This window comes from Piliocolobus tephrosceles, chromosome 20, assembly GCF_002776525.5.
Source record: "Piliocolobus tephrosceles isolate RC106 chromosome 20, ASM277652v3, whole genome shotgun sequence".
Lineage (NCBI taxonomy): Eukaryota > Metazoa > Chordata > Mammalia > Primates > Cercopithecidae > Piliocolobus > Piliocolobus tephrosceles.
The window spans coordinates 41,708,753-41,732,545 of record NC_045453.1 but is presented as its reverse complement, the minus strand read 5'-3'; the positions used below and the strand labels follow the sequence as shown (position 1 = coordinate 41,732,545).

Genomic DNA, 23,793 nt, shown 5'->3' with positions numbered 1-23,793 from the left:
TACACATACATAAAGAATGGTTACAGTTCACAGAGTCCTGGAGACCATTTTTGTAAAGTAAAAAAAGCTAGGGAGCCTTGGCCTCCCATCCTTCCCCTTCTGTGTCACTGAGGTGTTTAAAGTTTCTTGAAGTCACTTTCTGTGTAGCGGGGGTGGCCATCTGTGCGATTCTTCATGCACACCCGTACTCATGAGCACTGGAACTCACAGGGGTCTGCAGGGTCTTGAGGGCAGGGTGGGACATGTGGCTGAGCTCCACGTTCTGCCTGTCTGGGCAATCCAGGATAGTGGCTGTGTTCTGTGGGGCTAGAGTGAGGGGGCACCGCTGAGGGCCCCTCTAGTGCCCCCCAGGGAATGTTCAGGCAGAACACCTCTTATATGAGCATAACATCCATTCAGGCGCCAGACACATATGACATGCCTGTTGCGTGTCTGGAGATGGGAATACATGGCGAGTAAACTGTCATGGAAGTTGTCCCCCGCCATAGTGCCTCCTCCCCACTGAAGCCTGACTGCCCTTTGTAGAAGAGTCATATCATAGCACTCTGCTGCTTCACAGTCCTTGTGTGCTGCCCAACTCACCAGAGCAAGAGCCAAGGTCTTGTCCTCTGCCCGCAAGGCCACTCTGACCTTCCTGTTCGTCCTGCCCACCCGGGCTTGCTCAGCTCTAAGTAGGCTGGGCTCCTTGTTCCTTGATTGTGCCGGGAAAGTCCCTGCCTCAGGCCCTTCCACCTGCTCTTTCCTGCCCCTCCCTCCTCATCATTTCTCACATGCCGCCTTTCCAGGGAGGCCTTCTCTGACCCCCTATTTTAAAGTGCACCCCCACCCCAGGTGTGTTGGATTTTTCTCAGTAGCATTCCCGAGGCTCTTTCCCTGTTGTCTTTTCTCCTCAGCACTCTTCAGCTCCTGAGAGCAGACACCATCGTCTACTCCCTAGTCTGGAAGGTGAGACTCCAGTGGAGGAAGGGCTCCCGTCTGTCTTGCCCATCTCTGCAACTGGCATATTCAGTGTTTGGTAAACATTTATGGGATGAATGTCTGAAAACCCACTTTTGTGGGCTTTATGAGACGCTCTGAGGAGTGAAGCTGCAGTTCGCATCTACTGAAATTGTAGCAAAGGTGCGTCCCTCTGTGTCCCCAGGTCTTGAGTGGACCTGAGTTTTAATATCTCAATTTGGCCTCGAGCAAGTTGCTAGCTTTGGGTAAGTGGGAGAAAGAGCAGAGTCAGCCTAGCGGACTGCAGATTTCCACTTCTGGTCTCCTCCTTCCTTCTCCGTGGTGATTGATTTCCTCTGGGACTCTCACGTGCGATGCTGTTGGGTCAGCGACTGTCACCCCAGTCCGGAGCGCCTGGCCTCACAAAGCTGCATGCCCAGATGCTACCTGGAGGCTGTGGTGCTAACTGGAGTCGCGCTGTTTCTCCAGCTGCTCCTCTGCACCCTAGGGACGTAGCTAGGAAGCAGGGCTTCCCTAATGACTGCGCATGGGCTCTGGGATGCACGCTGACTGCAGGGTCTGCCCAAACACATTCAGCAGCAATGGCAAGGCAAGGTGTGCGCACTTCCTGTTTTGCCTGAGATTAGGGGTATGGGGGAGTGGAACCTTTCCAAGCCAGACCGGTGATTGCTTTTCCTTATCCTCAGGCAATCTCATAGATCACACAATCCCACACAGGAGAAGACAGATGCTGGAATGGTGAAGGCCACTGGTTCCCACCACAGTTCACAGCTGAGTGCTGCGGGAAAGGCAAGAGGAGCCTCTGCGTGGGGGCACAGGTAGGTGGAACATGTCCTCTGTGCATCTGGATTCTATTGTCTTATATTCTTGAAGTGGTCACAAAACAGGGTTCTCCCTACTCTTTCTCGGCATTGTCCACGGTGATGCTACTAGGTTTCTTGTGTACTGAGAATTTGGCCACATCAATGTTGTAAATACATAAAGTTATTTATTTCAAAATAGATGGGCATGTTTCCATTTTTAAGGGATTTTATTCCTTCAGCTGTTTTGAGGGACTTTAAAGGCTAATGGGCAAAAAGGAAGCGGCTTTTCTCTATAGAGAAAACCTGTGCTACTGACAGGTTTAGTTCCTGTTATTATCCTGTATCTTCCTGGAAAAGGACAGTATAAAATATTCTTTCTTCTTTCTGTCAGAAGACTTAACTGCGAATAAGAGAGGTTCCATTTGGCCTCTGCTTTGGTTTGGCTGTTGCTGAACAGGAATTTGAGCAAAACCAGAGTCTTCTAGGAGGCCCCCTCAGCAGCTGAGGTTGTGCATGCACCACCTGCTGAGCCAGGAGGACTTGAGGGCCACAGTCACGGTTCACAAGGAATGTGAACCTGGGGTGTCGGGAGCTCCAGGTTCTTCTGAAACAAATTCTCAAGGTTATTTCAAACAAGCTTTAATTAAGAGTTATTTCCAAAAACTGTCTCTGAGAAAAATTCCTGGTACCTGCCAGCCATCTCTTGGCAACTGCTAAAGCATCCCCTGAGCTGTAATTAGCAGCCAGGCGGAGGAAGATGCCACCTGCACCTAAAACCGTGTAAGGACTGGGAACCCAGAACCTAACGCAGCACTTCACAGAAAAAGCTGCACCTTCAGAGTTCTGCCAAAGGAACAGATTCAGTGCAAGATCGACACTTCAAAATGAATGATCTAGGCCACTTCTTATTCTGGGAACCCAGGAATAGCCCCAGCAGCAGCCCCAGAGTTGTCAGGAGTTGTCACTGTCCCCGCAGTGGCTCTGAAACATGTGGTTTCTTTCTCTCTGCTCTTCTCACATTTACTATCCTCTATCTTTTTATTCTTGTCATGGGCCTTCCAGTTCTCAGACATTAGGCAATGTGCGGAAGTTCCAAACCGGCTGGCAGGATGCTTAGTAGAATATCTAACACACACGAGGCAAGTTTTCATTCTCCTCAAGTTCACAAGGCAATGACATGGCTCATCTCAGGGAAATCTCAACCCAACTGGCCTAAACCACTGGCTGGCTATCTTTTTGACACAGGTTATAGTTTGGAGGAAACTTATCTGGGCTTATTAATAGCCATTTCTTGTGGCTCATGAATATCTGCTTTTCTCCAATAAGACTTCAAGCTTCACAAGGGAAGGAGAGAGACAGGCCTGCATGAGATTCCCAGAGCTTTACTTTGTGTTGCCTGAAGTGCCCTGCACAGTCCTGCTCAGTGGCAGCCTCCAGGGGCAACAGGGACCACGTCAGAGAGATGGTAACATCTGACAGGTAGCAGCGGCACTTTTCTAGCCAAGCAAATGAAAAGAATGCTTGTCTCATCTCTTCCAGAGCTGACCCCGAGGAGAGTAAAAAAGTTTTAAAAGAACAAAGGGATGAAGAAGCACGAAGCCTAAAGTGGTGCTAAACAGGGTGATCAATAATTCCCTTTAAAACCCTCGAGACCATCTACGAAAGCACCTTGAATCAAGTTTCAGCTACTCAGTCTGTGGATTCGCCAGCTCCTGACTTCCCCTGCCTTTCTCCACACCGGCTTCTTACCAGATTTCTTGTCGGTGGCCCACTTTCACTAAGAGACTGGGAAGGAGGGGACAGATGAAACATAATTATGAGTGTTTGCTCTGCATCTTGCATCAGGCCCACACTTCTGTGGTCTAGAGACACACCTGTGCTACTTAAAGCAACAGCCTGATTCCTTTCTGTTCTCCTTTCTATTCACTCCTGTTGCACGTAGGAAAGAAATCCCATGTACCATTCTCTAAAGAATTTACAGTCCATTATGGAGAGGAGACACACACACAGGATAAAGGCTTATATATGCTAAGGAAAATCAAGATATACATAATCACAAGTTAGATGGCACTAAAATTAAGACCTAAATATTACAGAGAGGATTTAGGGCAGTGGTTCTCAGTCCTGCCTGCATGTTAAAATGTCCTCAGTTTTTTTTTTCTTTTTTCTTTTTTAAAATTCCACGCTCAAGCCACACCCCAGACCACTAAATCCGAATCTAGTGGAGGGACTCAAGCATCAGTATCTTTACAGCTTCACAGGGGATTCCAACGTGCAGCCAGAGTTGAGCACCACTGGATCTTGGTGATGGAATGATAGCTAGTAAAAAAACTTTCTATCAGTGTTGTTCCATCTTTGCAAGAAGAATACATCTTAAATTGGAAAAAATCAAAGCAAAAGTGGTCAAAGTCAAGCCAGTTATGAGGGAAGGAAGACTTGGGCTGTGTCCAGAAGGGATTATGGGGGTAGAAGAAACATCTGTACCAGGCAGTTGTCTGTAAGACGTGTGGCAACACTTTGGCCAGCTACAGCCGAGCGTGCTGAGGGTGCTGAGTGGGATGGCTGAGTTATTGAATAGATGGTGATATAAGATAACTTGTATTTAAGGAAGACTTCTCGGTCGGGTGCAGTAGCTCACGCCTGTAATCCTAGTACTTTGGGAGGCCGAGGTGGGCAGATCGCTTGAGCCCAGGAGTTTAAGACCAGCCTGGGCAACACGGTGAACCCCTGTCTCTATAAGAAATACAGAAATTAGCTGGATGTGGTGGCTTATGCCTGTAGTTCCAGCTACTCAGGAGGCTGAAGCTAGAGGATCGCTTGAGCCTGGGACGGGGAGGATGCAGTGGGCTGTACTAACACCACTGCAATCCAGACCTGGGCGACAGAGGGAGACCAAAAGGGAAAACTTCTGGATTATCTCAATAGAGTAAAATACGATTCTGGCCTTTAGTATTAATAAAGAGTTGGTAGCTATGGCTCTGATTATGGGATTATCACTATAGTGTGGGCACAGGGCTGGCATTTCCATGGGGAATGGGGATGTGAAGGTTGAGTTGGCCCTGATTCCAACTTGCCCATGACCTTCGGTGGTCATTTCATGGGTTGGTCTTCAGCTCGCTCAAAATTAATGTGACAGGGTTAGACATGATCTTTCCTGAAGTCCCTTCTAGTTCAGCATTCTGTGATGTTCTTTGCTGGCTTCAGCAAAGTTATGGGGAAGTTGAACACATACGATTCAAAAGTAGTACTATTGATTAAAACCGTATTAAGACCACTTTAACAGGGAGAGAATGAATACAAATGGAACGAGTCTGTCACATGACTATCCTTTCAATGAGCGGGGAAATTCTTTTTTGGGGTTTGGGTTAGGATTTACTGGTGCTGTTTCTAGGAATTAACTTGATTATTAACTGCTCGGTGAAAGAGCCAAGGAAGATTACCTGTCAGGACCGCATGCAGAATGACAAGACTGCATATGGTGCGGAGGCCTTACCAAGCAAAAGCTGGGTGTAGCCTATCTCTCTGGGCAAAGGCTGGTAAGTTCTAAGAGGAGTTTGTGTAGTGTCTACATCATAGATATGCTTTGAGGCAAATGTGTAACATAAGTGCTTCCATCTGTAGTTTTAGGAGAAGATTTTACTGGCCACCAAAATGACTCAGTGACACCAGGCAGGGTCTTCTGGTAAAGGTTCTGCAAACTTAAGATAATGACTGTGTTGTAGAAGAAAAGCTACAAAAGTCTTTTTCATTAGGTAAGTGGTATAATAACCCTTTCCACGAGGGCGTCCAAGCAATTGTGTGAAAGATGAAAGTTTGCAGTTTTGTGCAATAGCAGGAACGGCAGCGGCATCCTAAGACTGACTCAGACTAATCTGGTTTAAGCTCCAAATACGACCTACATTAAAAGTGGCAGACTCTGACGAAGCATAGTGAGGAATTTTCTCCCACTTGTTCTAAATCCTGGAGCCTTTACAATCCAGCCTATCATAAAGGAGGAAGTATTTCTGACCATATCTTGGAGAAATCAAATGCTGTGTTTATGCAGGGCTAACAAATAAACAAAGATCTGTGCTCCCTCTGCTGGCTCTCTATAGCAATATTGAAGGAGAAAGGAATCATACGTAGTATTGGCATCTTCAGTAAACACAAGTCACTTTGGGTATTCTGAGAAGAACCACTCATTTAACTTGGTTTTGAACATTCTTTGGGAAAAATCTATCTTTATCAACTTCTGACAAAGGCACTTGGAAATTCTTAAAATTAGATATTAAATGAGACATACCTGTAGCCCTTGGCTACCAGATTGCTAGCTGTGACTGTAATAGTGATCTGGGGATTGATTTATCAGCAGACACAAGTGGATTCCTCCAAGATTTTTAGATCCAGACACAATCTTTAAGGCAGTTCTGAAAAAAAATCTCAGGTCCAATGTAAAGTTCCTTTTTTCTCTTTTATAAGAGCAACTTCCAAAAAGTAAAGATTTACACTATTTATATCTTTTCTGATAATGTCAAACACTAGACTTGATTTTCCAAATCATTAGCATGCAGAAGAATGACCTCATGGTGAACAGATGCACTTGGCTGTGAGCTGCAGTGATTACATCAGTCCCTCCCAGCAGTCGAGGGTGCCCGTTCCAGTTAACCCTTTCAAGGCCTCTCTGCTGGTCCCTCTTTCTTGGTGATATGATTGAAAACACAAATTTAGTCCCCCACCTCAATATATGTGTGTGTGTGTGTGTGTGTGTGTGTGTGTGTTAGAGAGAAATGTACATGTGTATATAAATGTATTTATACATAAAACATATATATGTTAACTGTAACCAATATTTTGACACTAGCTACCTTTTAGATTATTTATATTTATTGCTGGTCAAAAAAGGAAGGTAAACTACAGTGCTGGGTAAAAAAGCGGTTGAAATATCTTTACATGTCAGGTGTTATCAATACAAGTAATGGATGGAATAGATACAAGGTAGATATGATGGTCTTTAAAAATATTTTCTGATTAGGAAAATAGATTTTGTTTTGAAAGCTCTTTGAAAAAAGCTGAGCACTCATATATTAGCAGCTACAACACCATGTGTGGTTGACAGCACATCCTGAACGGAAGCCTGTTCACCTGGCCAACCCCGTCCCCACAGGGCTTGTTGGGCGGATGGGTAACAGCACCTGGATGGGGGAAGTCAGAGGCAGAGGGCATTTTCCAACAGTGGAACCTTCAGGCACAGGCCACTCCCACTGAGCACACCTCCCACTTTCACTTCAGACTTAAAGGCTGATATTGGGGCTTTCCCTCTAGAAGTGGGGGCTGCATGCTTTCTGGCTTGCTGCTACCAATACAGTGTGGAATGAATGCAGTGTTCAGGTGACGCTCCCTCTTCATTAATAATAAAGCCCCTTGTGGTGAGGATACAAAGAAAACCTAGGAGCCACTAATTCCTCAGATTGTGCATATGCATGTGAGCCCAAGCCCAAGGCCTTGCTTTGATGACACTGAGGGCCAGAGATGGTCTGATTGGGTCCTAAGTGCACTGTGGGAGCTTAAGCCGCTCAGGGTCAATTTTTCCAGTTGGCTTGTTGCTTGGAAGAACAGACTTCACCTCAATTTCTTAGTTTAAGCTGGCTGGCTCATCTGGGTTTGATCGCACTTGTCCCGAGAACATAACAGTGTAAACAAATGACAAATGTTTTCATCTGTAGAAGTAGTAACAGATAGTGGACAGGGATTCTTCAAAAGCGAAGCCAGTATGTAAATGAGAAGATGCTTCTGAAAACGTGCTTGTCTATGGTGCTGAAATGCTCCGTCCTCATTGTACTGCCCCACATTTCAGTTCAAATCAAGATTATATCTACTTCCTTCCTGCTCAGTGTTATGAGGAGATATGCAAAGAATTAAAACAGAACATTATGCCTAGACTTAAAAAATCACACTTAAGGATAGGTATGATAGACGTATACAAAATTTTCCCACTCAACACTGAATACCTTAAACCATGAACACTATGAAATGTAATACTGATGTTAATAATTTGAAAAGTGGAGGGAGTAGCATTTGTCTTGATATTCCATGTTTGGTTTCATGTTCCTTTTAGAAAAGTTCCAATGCCCACCCTCACATGCTGTCAGAATCTTTATTCTGGTAAGCAATTTTCAAAAATATGACATTCTTGAAGAAGCCCATTGACAATCCTCTCCAAGTAGAGTTCTTAAAAACTCGAATTGCTCCTAGAATCTCCCCCATTTCAATTAGTTTAAATAATTATGAATGTTTGGAAAAGATCAAATTAGTTTATATAGAGGCTAAAATATACATAGAAAACAAGGTCCATCATTATTCATTTTGATAATATCTTAATAATCTTAAGAATGTAACAGTTAAGGAATGAAAACATCTAGTTATTATTTACATGTTTAATTTTAAGAAATTAAAAAGCTTTCTCAAGAGTTAAAAGAAACAAACAAACAAAAAAACAAGAAACAAAAAACAACCTGCACTGAAAAATCAAGTCCTCACGAAGAGGGGAATAATCTCATGAGGGTGGGAAAAAGCTAAATGAGATCTTTTTAAAATTAGCTTTGCTACAGATCCCTCATGTTCTTCCATGAAAAATTAGAAACAATTTAAAATCTCTAGCCAGACTGAGTATGAAATCTTCATTTCCCTTGAAACGAATTTTTTTTTGTCTTAGATAGATGTTGGCAGAGTGTATAAAAGAATTCAGTTCACAGCTGTTCCACTTTTTTAATGTAAGAAACATTAATCAAAGCTTTAAGTTATAAGCTTTTCTCATGTTGCTTAGTATTCCAGTTCAACAAAGATCAATAGAGGCCATCCCAGTGTTCCTTGACGCCTCACCAGGAAGCAGAGGCGTGATTATGCAAATCGTGCTGCTCCTGCACCTCTGCCAGCCTGCTTATCTCCCAAGCCTTCTGCCTGCTGCTCCTGGCTCCCTGCGCAAGTGCGTGCCTCTCCCTCTTATCTCCCAACAAAGCTCGGAGAGGCGAGGATTGAGGCCAGCGATGTTAAACAATGATGCATGGCTGATTTTATTTGTAAGTGATTTATTTCACTGGATTTAATTTTTTTTCACTTTGTGTATAAGATATTTGTTAACGAATCAGAATAGGAGAAGTAAGGCAGTGTTCAGAGACAATTGACACAGGTTAGAAATCTATTAAGCACTCTAACAGTTGCATCTAAAGCAGTGGAAGAAGGAAGCTCCTCACTGAGAATTTCAACATGCATTGGCTAAATATCCCATTTACTCTCTGAAAGGCAATTAATCTGTAATTATATGCAGAAATTTACAAGTAATAATTCTATTATTTGAAAGAAACACACAGTAATCATATAATCTGTTCAAGTGGCGGTACATGTATTTTTCCCCCCAAGCTGGAAATATAAAAAGAATAAAAACCTAAAAACAAGGAAATCTATGGAAACTTTCACAATTTTCCACTGGCCCTAATAAATGAAAATTATTGTAAGCTAGTTTCTAAACGGGTTCCACACCAGGTGCTGCTCCGGTCGGCGGCTTGTCCACATGACACAGACCACTCCAGAGAGACACACGCACACTGCATTGCTGTAATGATGGACCCCGGGACACTGTCCTTCCATGTCTCCTGCATTAATCCCTGACCCTCGTATCTCGGCAGCATAATCCCCATTTAGCATTAGTAGCAACGGCTTCCACTGTGAGGAACTCTTTTTTGATAAGCAAGCACTGATTCGGGCATCGCTTTTAAACAACATATTCCCAGCTCAGCAAGAAACCCACACTCCTGAATGAACCGGAGCACATTACTGAGAAAAAGTTCATTAACCTTGCTAGATTTGAAGGTTAACAGGATAGCTGAAGAAAGGAACTGAGTGAACAGCTCGAATACAAAACAAATTAAAATGAATGTCATCATTCCTTTTGATATTCATTAGTTGATTCAGAGGGAGAATGCTCTTCTTAAATTTGCAAGCATTTATCTGTGAAAAACAGGTGTACATCTGCTGCTCGAATGCGTCTTAAGCACGTGAGAGAAGAATAATGTAGACACTCACCCGTTCCGCTGAGGGAGTAGCTGGGAGAGGGAGAAAAGACTTGGGCTGCGAAATCCTCGAATGTCATGACTTCGCGGTGGTTCTCAATTATTGCTTCGAGATACAGAGCTCGCTCTTCATAGCTGTGGTAACCGGTTAAGGAAAAAGTGTGTGTGCAAAGTGGCATGCAGAGCAGTGACAGAATTCACTTTCAATACTGTTGTGCATTTTTTTCTGTGTAAAAAAGTATCCTGCAGGTTGTTTACCATCTTGCAGAAAATTAAATATTAGTCATAATGCATACCAAAATTCTGGTTTTCAGACCTAAGTTTCTCTTAGACTTTAATTGCATTCAATACTAGCAATACTAGAAAACATATAAGGCAACAGTTACAGAATAACATCATAAGATCATTAGGGCTGATTTAAACAAAAACAGGAGACACTGATTGCAACAGCATCTCTTTCCACTGACAATGGTAGATCTTTTACGTCCTATTTCAGTGGATAAAACATTCTTAGCCTATTGACATGAGTTGATACTTCAAGCAACTTGGTAATATAACAGTGCAGACGCTTCTTAAAAATAAGAAGATGCAAGTTACTGGGAAGAGAGAAGGCTAGGAAGATATACTCTGAGGGCACATCAGAGCCTCTAACCAAGACAAGCTGTGAACATTGGAAAATAAGAACTACTATGTGAGAGAATCTACCAAGAGTGTACAGTGCAATTTTAAAAAAAAAGACTACTGCCTTTTAATTAACACTGCAGTCTGGAACACATAGCATTCAAATGTGTAATCAAAAACCAGTCACCAATAAAACTTACAAGCGTAACACACTGAAGCAACTTTCCAGCTGTCTTAATAGGACCCCTGCGTGTGGCAGGCTTTCACAGGGCAAAAAGCAAATCTTCCCCTTTTGTGTGTGGCTTCTGTTTCCTCAGAAGGTGAATCATGCACTTCCAGTAACAGGATAACGTCAGAACAATCCGACAATGGATGGAGGCACTGCACATACGATGTTATGAATTAACACTTGGGGAAGTCCGCATGACGTCTCATTTTCCCCTTCCTCATTATCAATGCAAAAGCTAAAAGACATGTTTCAGTCGTTTTAAAAATCATGCTAATTCTCCAGGAACACAGGGAATGTGGATCACCATCAGTTTATTATTTGCAGCTCCAGAAGAAGAAAAGTAACTCTAGCATTTCTCACTACATTTCCAAACTATCTTTTCAAAATGGCCTCTTTAAAAATACAAGTTGCTGACAATTATGCCCTTTCAATCAGCTTTCAAGAGAGCATGTGTTTTTAAATGGCCAAATACTTTTCTACTTTCTTATGGCAAAGGGTGCACACCGATCTCTAAATGCAGGCTCTTCCTCTCCCTACTCCTTCAGTTATATTCAGAGGATAATTTTCATACCATGAGGAGACCAGAGGCATTCTAGGGCTGTGCTATCCCATACAGTAGCCAAGAGCCACACGTGGCTATCTCATTTTAAATCTGAATTAATTAAAAGAAAAAGCTACAATTCAGTTGCTTTGCCCCCCCCCCCCCCCCCCCCCCCACCTAGATATATTTTAAGCACTCAATAGCCACATGTGGCTAGGGGTTCTATACTGGATTGCACAGATATAGGACACGCCTGTCACCGTGGAAAGCACTACTGGACAGCATGCTGCCAGAATTTCTCCATAAGCTTGCTTGCTCTATGCAACCTCAAGCGAGGAAAATAAGTTTGAAGATTTCCAAAGTGGCCCCTCTAATGATTTATGATCTTTTATATAGATGGGCACAACCGCCCAAGGCCTGGGCAGCATGAGCCTGAACTGGCTTCTCGACTGTGGGCTGAACTCCTGGTGACTCGCCTTAATGAACAGGCTGCCAAACTTCCTCAGCGAGAGGCGCCTGCTCAGGCCCAATTCTAGAGGGACCCACTAATGCCATTCACGTCTCATTATGAACACACTTATTCTGCACAGCACTTGGCTGTCGCCATGGCTCGGCCCTCCGTGCACGGCCCCAGCAAGCCGCTGGTCCAGGGAACAGCAGGACGTTAGGCCTGAGTGGCCGTCTGGCGAACAGGCACTCTGACACTAAGCTGGCACGTGCTGGCCCAGCAGGGGCTGAGCGAGGCGTGACAAATTACTCAAAGAGCTGAGCTAAACTTATGGCTGACAACCACCTGAGCCTTCGGACCGCCGTGGCCCGCTGTCAACGCTCAATTCATGGCTCCCCCTTTCAGTCCATCGTCTGCTTGTGGGCCTGGGTTAGAGCAGGCATGTCCCTCTAAAGACCTGTCATGCTTTGCCTAGCATCGTCCTGCTGTTTCCTGAAAGGCCCCACTGCGTCCAACACATCCACATATAGTGCTTGGGACAATGGTGAACAAAAAGGAAATGCGTGTGCATTTTGCTAACTACTCTATGGAAGCCACATATCTGGAAAGTGGCTGGTTATGTGAATCAAGCTCATGATCAAACCTACAAAGGGCCGTTTTGCATAATACAATATGAACTGACCCCAGATGGCAGCCCACTGTCCCTACCCTGGATGGCACTATCCAATTGTTGTAAGCTTGTCCTTGTCAAGGCTGAGAGATCTGGGCTCCTTAGAGAAAGTCCAGCACTGTATTTAGAGGAGTAATAATGAAGTTGTGAGATTCTCTGATTCAATGAATATTTATAGTCTGACTCCTAAATTAAGGCAGTAGGAGACAGAGAAAACACAAAGGTGCTTCCAGAACTGGATCCTGGAGGAGGAAGTGTTTCCTTCAGAGAAGGTTCCTGACCCTGCCATCCATGCCCCCGACTGTCACACACGGCCCACACTCTCCCGCCCACTAACTGGAGTGTTAACAGTGCTAAACTGGGTGCTGTCATTTAGACAAACATCCATTAGGGACTGGGGTGAGACCAGGAGATCATCAAATACATTTTCGCTCATGGCCCAAGCCAGGGCATGTAAACACCCTGACAAAGAGTAAACAAATATCCCCTTAGCTCTGGCGGCATTTAGAAACAGCCAAGGAGCCTGTGGGTGCCAAAAATCATTTCCTTTAGTAGCCATAAAAAACACAGCACTGGGATCTTAACTGTATTAATTAGTAGACCTACTAGCGAGGGGAATTTGGAGCAGTATCATCTGACATTTTCTTACCTAATATCCTTAGGGCTTCAATGCTGGTTGCTTTCTATAACAAAGGGCATTTATAATTCAGACATCAAAATGCTTGTAAGCTTTTCACATGTAAGACATGTTAAAATGTGAAGTGAATGCTGGAATAATGTCCATCCTTGGACGGTCAAAGACCTTTCACGGAAAGAGGCACCGGGTCACAAATCTGATCCCTGTTTCAATACGAGCCATGGCCCTTTTGTTCTCTTAAAAAGTCTACTAACAAATGTGTAACTTTTAATTCTGTTCTGAATTATTATCTCATTCAAAGTCACACACAACAAAGTACTTTTTTAAAGAGCAGTTTTCCCCTGGATTACTCAATTCAGGGAACATTCAAATTACTGACCAGAAACCCATCTTGGCTTCTGGATATTTCTCAGTTTCTTTAGCCACTCATTCTGCTCATATTTTCACATACGAATTTTCACCAAGAATTTTGATTAAGAGACAGGTGTGTAGCCCCAGTGACTCAGGGGCTGAGGTGGGAGGATCATTTGAGCCCAAGAGTTTGAGTCCAGCCTGGGCAACATAGCAAGATTCTGTCTCTAGAATAAAAAATAAAAAAAAATTAATATTATTCTCCTACTTTACTAAAGAGGTTATATGCCATTACTGGTTACATTTTATCAAAAATTTCCAAGAGAACTTCTTGAGACTCTCAAGACACACCCTGCTGAATCTGCAGAGCTGTAAGAGTCTGAGAATCTGAACCTGTCCCTCAACTTTACTCTCATTGTTTGTTTTAATTTTTAGAAATGACAGCAGCAGCATAACAGTCAGGAAGAAGCTTGTATTTTGGTGGAAGGAAGGCAGGGTTTGAACCCCAGTTGCTCTTTTCCCTGCCAGGTGTTGATGTCCCCATTTTACACGTGAGACAGCAAAGGCAAGCCGCTCCAACTCCCAGCCTCAGTTGTCTTATGTGTAAAATGGGGACACCAACCCCTGTTCTCAGGATGGCTGGGAAGATTAAATAGAATCCTATATATGAAGCATCTACCCGGGTTCCAGCACAAAAAGAAAAGCATGATAAATCTGGATTGACCGCTCCCTGCCTCTACCATGTGGGCCTAGGGTTTTGTTGCAGAAAGAATGTAGTAGGTAAACCAGAGGAGAGTTCCATGTCAGGCTCCATGGCAAGCAAACCCCCTTCAGGCTATACCCTCATGAGCGGGGAAGTCCTATGGTCCCCGTTTTACTGCTCAGGTAATGAGAGCTCCGAGAGTTCAAGTAATTTTCTTGAATCACAGTGACGTAGTAATGGAATTAAGGCTAGAGCCCAGGTCCTCTAACCTTGACTGCTTTCATCTAATATCTTGAATTCTAGAATAAATAGTGTTAAGTTCAAGATCTTGTGTGAGGTTGGGAACTAAACTCCAAATGAGACAAATCAACTGACTTAAGTATACATGAGCTACAATAATCAACCCATAATGTAAACCTGAGTGCATATGTGTAAGCTGCGTCTATACCCAGACCATGCTGTCTTTATAAAATACAACAAAACAACAACTATTCCATTTTAATTTCTTTTTACTTATTCAGGCTACGTGTTTGTTGACTGTTGTTTAGCACTTTCAAGCTTCTTTTATCAAAGAAATAAAGGGAAATGTTTGGAAGAGACTATGTTGCAGACTATATTTTTTCAACCCTTGAAACCCTTTTTGCCTGAACCTTCTCTAAATTTCCCAAGAGCGGACATGATGCTCAGACTGGCAAACTGACCCCGGACACAGGCAGCTTCCTGACATCGGTGTGTGTGTGCTATAACAATTTGCATACCCACTCCAGTTTTCTTTCTGAACTCATGCAGCCTCTTATCACTGGCACAAGCAAGCCTGGAGCTAGCCATTCTCATGACTCTGCAGACTCTAACTCCCATAGCAGTGACCTGCCGAAGAGGGAATGTCATGTTTCAGAACCATCTGGGACGCTTCGGCCATCCATGTACCCCTCTCAAAAGTTCTGGTGCTCCCGAGTTCTGCTGCCACTGTCCCATCCCTTGAGTACACTAGGGTGTGGAAAAGGTTGAAAACTTCTGGCTAAATAGCTACCACGTATGACCATCTTAAGCCTCCTTATGTTAGCTTTCTGTGGCTGCTGGAAATGACCACAAACTGGGTGGTTTAAAACAACAGAAATTTATTTTCTCACTAGTTTTGGGAGACCACAGGTCCAAAATCAAGATGACAGCAGAGGCTGCAGGAGAGATTTTGTTCACGCTTCTTCCAGTTCCAGGTGGCTGTCTGCGTTCGTGGGGCTGCATTGACTCCACTCTTTGCCTCCATGGCTACATGGCCTTTTCCTATTCTATGTGTCTCTCTTAAAAGGACACTCCTCACTGGATTTACTGCTCTCCTGGATAACCCAGGATGATCTCCTCATTTCAAGATCCTTAACTTACTTATATCAGCACACAGCCTTGAATCAAATAGTTAACATTCACAGGTTCCAGGAACTGGGACACAGACATATGTTTTTTGGGACCATCGTTTACTTCAGTAAATTCCTTGAGGACACCATATGAGTCAGGTTCATCAAATTTATGTCAACAGAAATTTATTCTTTTATGTCACTCGTACAACCTAGCTTAAAAGCACCCCACATAATATTTACTGTGTGGACAAATGAATGCCTGAAATTCATGTCCATTGTTTTAAGCTATGAGACAGCTAGATGTATTATAGGCAATAGCAACTTGTAAGGAGAGGTTAGAGAGTTCAATTTGAAGTAAAATTCTATTTAGATTTTAAAAACTGCATGATAAAAACTTTTAGAATAATGTATGGGGCAAACTCTCTATGACCTTGGGGTACGGATAGATCTCTTAAGAAAGCAAAACATGAACCACAGGGAGAAGACTGGTACATCTGATCACATTCAAAGTAAGAACTCCTGTTTACCACAATACTGTAAAGAAGGCAGAACTACCAGGCACAATATGGGAGGAAACATCTGCAACTGAGAGCTGGCAAGGGGTAGGTGCCAGAATATAAGAAGAACGCCTAGCAAATCCATAAGAAAAAGTCAAATAACCTACTAGAAAGATGGGCAACCAAGAGATAAACCATGACTGGCAATTAAGTTGCTCAATATCATTAATGATCAGGGATTATGAGAATCACAACAAAATACCATCTTATATATCCCAGAGTGGCCAAACACAGAACATGTAATAATGCCAAATGTCAGACAGCACATGGGCACAGGAGCCCCAAGAACCTGCTGCTGGGAAGTAACTGGCCTGGCTTCTTGGGAGAGCAATCTGACCTTATCCAGGGAAGAAAAGATGTGCGTGCTTGTGGACTGGCAATTCCGCTCCTCCGTATGTGAGCTCTGGTATATAGGTGCTTGGTTCAGAACGTTTATAACATATTACAGACAGCAGCAAAAAAGAAAAAGGACACTATTTTTAACATTCATGGATAAATGCAGTCACACAATGGGATATTATATAGCAGTGAAAATTAATGAACTATAGGCATGTGTATTAATAAGGATAAAATTGAAAATAATGCTCGGCCGGGCGTGGTGGCTCAAGCCTGTAATCCCAGCACTTTGGGAGGCTGAGATGGGTGGATCACAAGGTCAGGAGATCGAGACCATCCTGGCTAACACGGTGAAATTCCGTCTCTACTAAAAAATACAAAAAACTAGCCGGGCGAGGTGGCGGGCGCCTGTAGTCCCAGCTACTCGGGAGGCTGAGGCAGGAGAATGGCATGAACCCGGGAGGCGGAGCTTGCATGAGCCGAGATCGCACCACTGCACTCCAGCCTGGGCGGCAGAGTGAGACTCCGTCTCAAAAAAAAAAAAAAAAAAGAAAATAATGCTCAACCAAAAAAGCCAGTCACTGAAGGACACATGAGTGCAATTCTACTGCTGCACATTTTATTATTTATTTATTTATTTATTTATTTATTTGTAGATAGGGTCTCACTGTGTCACCTAGTATGGAGTGCAGTGGAGCCATCATAGCTCACTGCAACCTTGAAGTCCTGGACTCAAGCAATCTTCCCACCTCAGCCTCCCGAGTAGCTGGGCCTACAGACATACATCATCATGCCTGGATAAGTTTTAAAATATTTTGTAGCAATGGGGTCTCACTATGTTGCCCAGGCTGGTCTTGAATTCCTGGCCTCAAGTGATCCTTCCACCTGAGCCTCCCAAAGTGCTGGGATTACAGGCCTAAGCCACCTTAACCGGCCTATATATATTTTAAAAACAGGTTAAGTGAAACATATTGCTTAGGGCTATACACATATGTAGGCAAATGATGAAGAGCAAGGAAATAATAACCTGGGATTACCTCTGGGGTGTGGAGGGGTGGTACCTGGGAGGGTCTCAAATATATTGGCTGGTGCAAGTGGGTGTCAGTACTGGGACACGTTTTGGTGTTCCTTCGAACGTATGTAAATGACACATCTTCTAGTCTGCATAAATATTTCATAATAAAAATGGGCAATTTGGATAGAATGAAAAAGCACTAATCAAATGAATCTTTTCTCACCCATCAGAAGGATAGAATGAGCTTCAAGTCGAAGGCTAATATAAAAGGTATGTGTTTGGGTGTTAGAGTTGACGATGATTACAAAGAAGTCCACTTGACTCAGACACAGAGAAAGCAGAAAAGAGACAGTACTATTTTTAGGGATTTCATTCCAGAAGTAGACCAGAATGTCAGAGCTCAAAATTTTCAGAAAGTTGTTGGGAACTCTGACAGAAGGGATTCAAAAAGCTCAAATCAAACAGGGATATTAATGCCACCTGTGGGGGAGGGAAACAATGCTCCAAAAAATAAAAGTGCATTTCTATAAAATTCTAACTGTTGTTAGAATTATTATGCATTAAGAATGACAAAACCAGCTGAATCTGAGAATGGTCAGAATACTACATATATTCATGGGCTTAAGCATAGATTTCTATACATTATCCTAGTCTGCTCAGAGAACTGGATCTCAAGTGGCTGTGCTATTTTCAAAAAGCAAATCCACCTTCATTCAAGCGCTCATCCATTCAAGAGATATGTATTGAGTGCTCCCCTGTGCTAGGTAATGGGCATGTAATTAGGGAACAAGACAGATGTCACTCCTGCCCCCAGCAAGCCTGAATTCTAGCAGGGAGGCAGATTGAACACTAGTTAAAGGACAAGTCCAGGGAATAAGGCAAACAGTCATTACATCAGTACCGGGAAGGAAAGAAGGAGATAAGCTCAACGAAGTCTCTGATGGGAGGGAAGCAGCTAACCAAGCAGGGATGAAGTGGGGTAACGAGTGTAAGAGCAGTTCAGGCACAAAGAATGCCATGAGCGGGAAGGAATTTGGGATGCTTCAGGAGGAGAAAGGAGACTGGGGCCATGGGGTAGTAAGAGGGTGCAGGAGGTACAGGTGAAAGACAGGCTGGGCCTGGGCACAGGAGGCGCGAATGGCTTGAGGCAAGGAAGCAACATGATGTCACTTACGTTGCTATATTGCCCTTAGAGGAACTGCACCACTAAGGAGGGTCCCGAGTGTCCTCTAGTTTGGAAGAGGTCAAGGCTGACTGGCATCTATACATTCAATCAATGCGCCTGTCCAAATATTTCAATACCTTACTTATTCTTTGTATTTTTCAGAAGTGGATGACATACATCTTTTGGGCATGTGGAAGAGGTAAGAATGTTACTTGCAGGCTTGAAATGACCAGAACTTTTGAGAATGGCCTTGAGCATAACCATGAAGGACTATGGCGTGACAGAGAGAGGGCAACGTTGGGTGACACACATACCCTGGCATGGAGGGAAGAGGAAATGGAGCAGAAGCAGGTTCTCTGATGAGGCAGAGAATGAGGCGCTACACACAAGGAGGCAGGCATGACCCTCCCACAGGACAGATATTGGGCTCACAGAAACTTACAAAAATGAGATGACTTAACGACAGCTTACCCTGTTTCAAAGGTGTAAAACATGGATACATTTTAAACCTAGTAAAAAAAATGACCCTACTGTGGCAGAGTCTGAGCTCGGAGAAGGAATGGCTAAGAATATTTTACAAAACTAGGAAACTAATTAGCTGATTTCTTCTGCTGCTCCCCACTACTGGTCGCTTTTGGAATAGAGGACACACAAGAAAATGACACATTTTCGTTTCTGAGCAATGTTTTGAACAGTGGCCAAAGAAAGTGAAGAGGCAACATACAGAATAGGAGAAAACATCTGCAAACCATTTAAATGATAAGGATCTTGTATCTCAAATATATAAAGAACTCTCACAGATCAACACTAAAGACAACTGAGTTTTAAAATGAAAAAGGATGTACACAGACATTTATCTAAAGAAGATATGCAAATGGCCAGTAAACACATGAAAAGATGCTCAACACCACTAGTCATTAGGGAAATGGAAACGAAAACCATAATAAGATACGACCTCATGTCTACTAGGATGACTATAATCAAAAGGACAAGCAACAATAATAACCAGTGAGGACGAGGAGAAGATGTGGAGAAATTGGAATCCTCATACCTTGCTGGCAGGTATATAAAGTGCGGCCACAGGCCAGGCGCAGTGGCTCATGCCTGTAATCCAAGCACTTTGGGAGGCCGAGGCGGGTGGATGACCTGAGGTCAGGAGTTCGAGATCAGCCTGAGTAACATGGAGAAACCCTGTCTCTATTAAAAAATAAAATTAGCTGGGCGTGATGGCGCATGCCTGTAATCCCGGCTACTGAGGAGGCTGAGGCAGGAGAATTGCTTGAACCCAGGAGGCGGAGGTTGCGGCAAGCCAAGATTGCGCCATTGCACTCCAGCCTGGGCAACAAGAGCAAAACTGTCTCAAAAATAAATAAATAAATAAATAAATAAATAAATAAATAAATAAATAAATAAATAAATAAAGTGCAGCCACTGTGGAAAACAGTTTGGCAGTTCCTCAAAAAGTTAACAGATGGCCGAGACAGGCGGATCACGAGGTCAGGAGATCGAAACCATCCTGGCTAACATGGTGAAACCTCGTCTCTACTAAAAATACAAAAAAATTAGCCGGGCGAGGTGGCGGGCGCCTGTAGTCCCAGCTACTCGGGAGGCTGAGGCAGGAGAATGGCGTGAACCTGGGAGGTGGAGCTTGCAGTGAGCTGAGATCTGGCCACTGCACTCCAGCCTGGGGGCAGAGCGAGACGCTGTCTCAAAAAAAAAAAAAAAAGTTAACAGATGATCCAGCAATTCTACTCCTAGAAGTTCAGTACCCAAAAGAACTGAAAATACATGTTCACACAAAAACTTGCCAACACATGTTCATAGGAGCACTATTATTTACAGCAAAAACTAGAAACAACCCCCTTGCCTGCAAACTGATGAATGGATAAACAAAATGTAATATATCATACAATAAAATGTTATTCAGCCATAAAAAGGAATGAAGTATTGATACCGGCTGTTACATGGATGGACTTTGCAAACACTCTGCTAAGTGAAAGGAGTCAGATGCCAAAGTCCATATATGGTGGGACTTCATTTATATAAATGTCCAGAATAAGCAAATTAATATAGACAGAAAGGAAATCAGTGGCTGCTTGGGGCCGGAGGGAGGGGAGTATGTGGCATGACAGTTAATGGGTATTCAGTTTCTTTTTGGGGTGATAAAAATGTTGTGGAATTGGAAGTGGCAATGGTTGAAAAACTCAGTGAATATACAAAAAACCACTGTATTATACATTTTAAAAGGGTGAACGCTATGATCTGTGAATTACAGCTCAATAAAATAAATGCCCCCAGGCAGGGTGCAGTGGCTCACCCCTGTAATCCCCAGCACTTTGGGAGACTAAGGGGGGAAAATCACTTGGGGCCAGGAGTTTGAGACTAGCCTAGGCAACATAGTGAGACCCTGTCTCTACAAAAAACCAAAAAATTAGCCGGGAGTGATGGCACATGCCTGTGGTTCCAGCTGGTCTGGAGGCTGAGGTGAGAGGATCACTTGAGCCTGGGAAGTTGAGGCTGCAGTGAGTTCTGATTATGCCATTGCACTGAAGTCTGGGCGACAGAATGAGACCCTGTCTCAAAAAAACTGCCCCCCAAAATGCCTAGTGGTACACAGTGCACACTATGTATTGTGAGGAAGGCCTGCTAATAAAAAGATCTTCACTGACCACATGAGAGAACAAATGAAAGGATGGCCTGGCAGAGCAAAAGACTTCTAGGCAGACAGTGGCTGAATCATTTAATCATGGAAGACACAGTAAGAGCAGCAGACCATGTGCCAGGACTGTTCTAGCAGCTGGAGGATGAAAAAGACATAGTTTTGTCCTTCACAGCTTACATGGAAAGACAAGTGGACAGTGAGTTCTAGGAAGCTGGTGGGTGGAGCGATTCACGGGAATGAGGAGTAGGTCTTGGTCAGACTGCAATGGGCTGGTTACAGAAAGGAAGAAGCAACACCAGCCTGTGGCAACTGGGAATCTCCAAAGGTTTTAAAATAGATGAACGGCAGGACCTGATCTGCGCCTGAGAGATAACAGGGCAGGGAGACAATGCAGGGGAGGAAGTGGCACAATGCGGGGCAGACCCACTTGGACTTGGGGTGCTCACCAACGGTAAGAGATGGAGATGGATTCTGGACAAAACCCTGGGATCAAGGTGTAAGTGACCAGGAGGGTGGGACAGAAAGGGGGACCTGAGGAGGAAGGCAGGGTTGAGTGGAGGAGTCTGAGGAGCCCAAAGGATTTCTGGGAGAGAACTTCGGGGAAGTGCTGACTGGGACTCAGCAGAGAGGCCCGGGCCAGAGCTGAAGAGCTGAGTCATGGGTTTGGAGATGATCTTGAAGGAGAAAAGGGGAGAATGCAATGCTAGGGAACCACCCCCACCCCACCAGAGGGTAGGCAGAAGTGAAAGAGCAGTCAAGGGATATGGAGGGAGTGGGAGACAGCCATTTCCCAGATCCCAGGGAGAAGCATCTGGAAGGAGAAGCAGCAGGGTTCCTGCAGAGCCTCAGCTCCCATGTACTTCCCTGGTACCTGCCTCAAAGGCACATGCTCCACAGGTGGGCTCAGGTCACATTTAATAACTAAACAAATGGATAAAATTCCATAATGAGCAAGACAGGAACAGATGCCAGTTACATCCTAAAGCCATACAACATTTTCACAAGATTTTATTTCTCTTTCAATATAATGCAAATTTAAATTCTAGGACTGTTTAAGGCTGCAAATAAATGAATCACTGAAAGTAAATGTCACAGCCTGGTAACGGGTAAAGAGGATGACTTTACTCAACCATGTAACCAAATAAAATGGATGTTTTGGAAAAGGAAATTAAACACATGGAGGTATAAGATATTAGATTAAGTTTCAAACCCTAATGATACACTCCTGGAGAGAAACAGTCCACTACTGCTCAAAAAGAAGAAAATACCATATAACCAAGTTTAAGAATAATTCTGAGGAAATGATAAGAGCAAATGGAAATGAGAAAAAGATTTTCTTCAGGCTATTAAATTACAGACTTTTGGAGATGGTCTGTTCTCATATTCCCATGTCCTTCCGGCGTAGGGAGCTGAAGGTCTCCCTCCTAGAATCTGAGGCGCTCCACACATGCAATGGATTTGGACTATACTGTTATTAGAAATGTTCAAATCAGTTCTTCCCAGGGGATTGATTTGTGAAGGAGCACATCCTTAATTATAGCATTTTCCATTTCCATCTTCTCCAGTTCTCCCAGTGCGCCTCACCTTCTGTAAATCACCAAGTGAGAAAATGCCCTGTGACACTGTCGCTCAAAGTCTCACATCAGTAAAAATGTAAGTGACAAGAAAATTAGTCATTCAGCCTATTTCAAGTCTAGAGAAAGTGCTGTCAAATTGAGTGAGAAAAGATTCAACAGGCTACTTCAATGATGAAAACGGCTGAAAAAGTGACAAATCAATATGAACAATAGAAGCCCTGAGTTCTGCCATGCTGATGCCAATACCTTGATTTCTAGGAGGAAGGGAGTCAATGTCACTTGAACTGTGTTTCTCTTTCACAGATTTTCACTCATCCTAAAGACATCATGTGTTAGAAGCTAAAAAATGTACTCCCAACCTTAATATAGAAAGGACCATTGCTGACATTTTCGGGGCATGTAATATCCAGGAAGTGACAACAAAATGGAAAATAATTAGAAATGCAGAACCGTCTCTAAATGTCTTAAATCCTGTTTGTAGCAAAGTATAAAAAGAGTAGACATTTAAAGAGCAATACACATGAATTGTAAACTCTGGTTCTGTCATCACTGACTCTAAGAGAAAAAAATTATTCAGTAAAATACGTTACAGGTATTATTTAGTGCAACACAATTTGAAGTGAATTATCCAATGCTTACTCTTCAACCACTCTATTTTGAAGGCAAAAGTCACTTTCATTTGGCCTACAGAATAGTTTATATCTAGGTTGATTCTATAAATGAAATAGGATCATGATGATATATGATATATGATAGATAACAAGTAAATGAAACTGACAAGTTTAAGAAAACATCTGTAGCAGATACTCTGGTTATGCATTCCTTCGAGACATTCTTAATTGTTACCTATAAACAATCTCTTAGGCCCACATGAAATCAGACTAGGCTCAGGCATGACACAACCAAATTTTGTGGTCCAAAGTGTTTGTACCAAGTTGTGTACAGATTTTCTTCATTTTTCATTTCTGAAAGCAATTTTGGGTGTTTACAAAATTTCCTTTTCATGGTATTTACAAAATTGTAGCTATGTTTGTTTTTTCTTCTGTGCATTTTAAAATCATAAATATCACTACCTCTGGGAGCAGAAAACAGTATTTCTATGTTTCTATGAAATAATTTTAATA

The 23,793-nt window shown here is 43.3% G+C and overlaps 1 protein-coding gene across 4 annotated transcripts in view; it reads right to left on the bottom strand.

Moving 5' to 3' along the window:
* RALGAPA2 (Ral GTPase activating protein catalytic subunit alpha 2) overlaps positions 1–23,793 on the bottom strand; it is a 323,453-nt gene that overhangs the window by 13,004 nt on the left and 286,656 nt on the right. For all 4 annotated transcript variants that reach the window (XM_023217753.2, XM_023217752.1, XM_023217755.1 and 1 more), the window contains one exon: positions 9,819–9,940. In XM_023217753.2, coding sequence (XP_023073521.1) covers positions 9,819–9,940 — 122 coding nt within the window. The remainder of the gene's footprint in view (positions 1–9,818; positions 9,941–23,793) is intronic.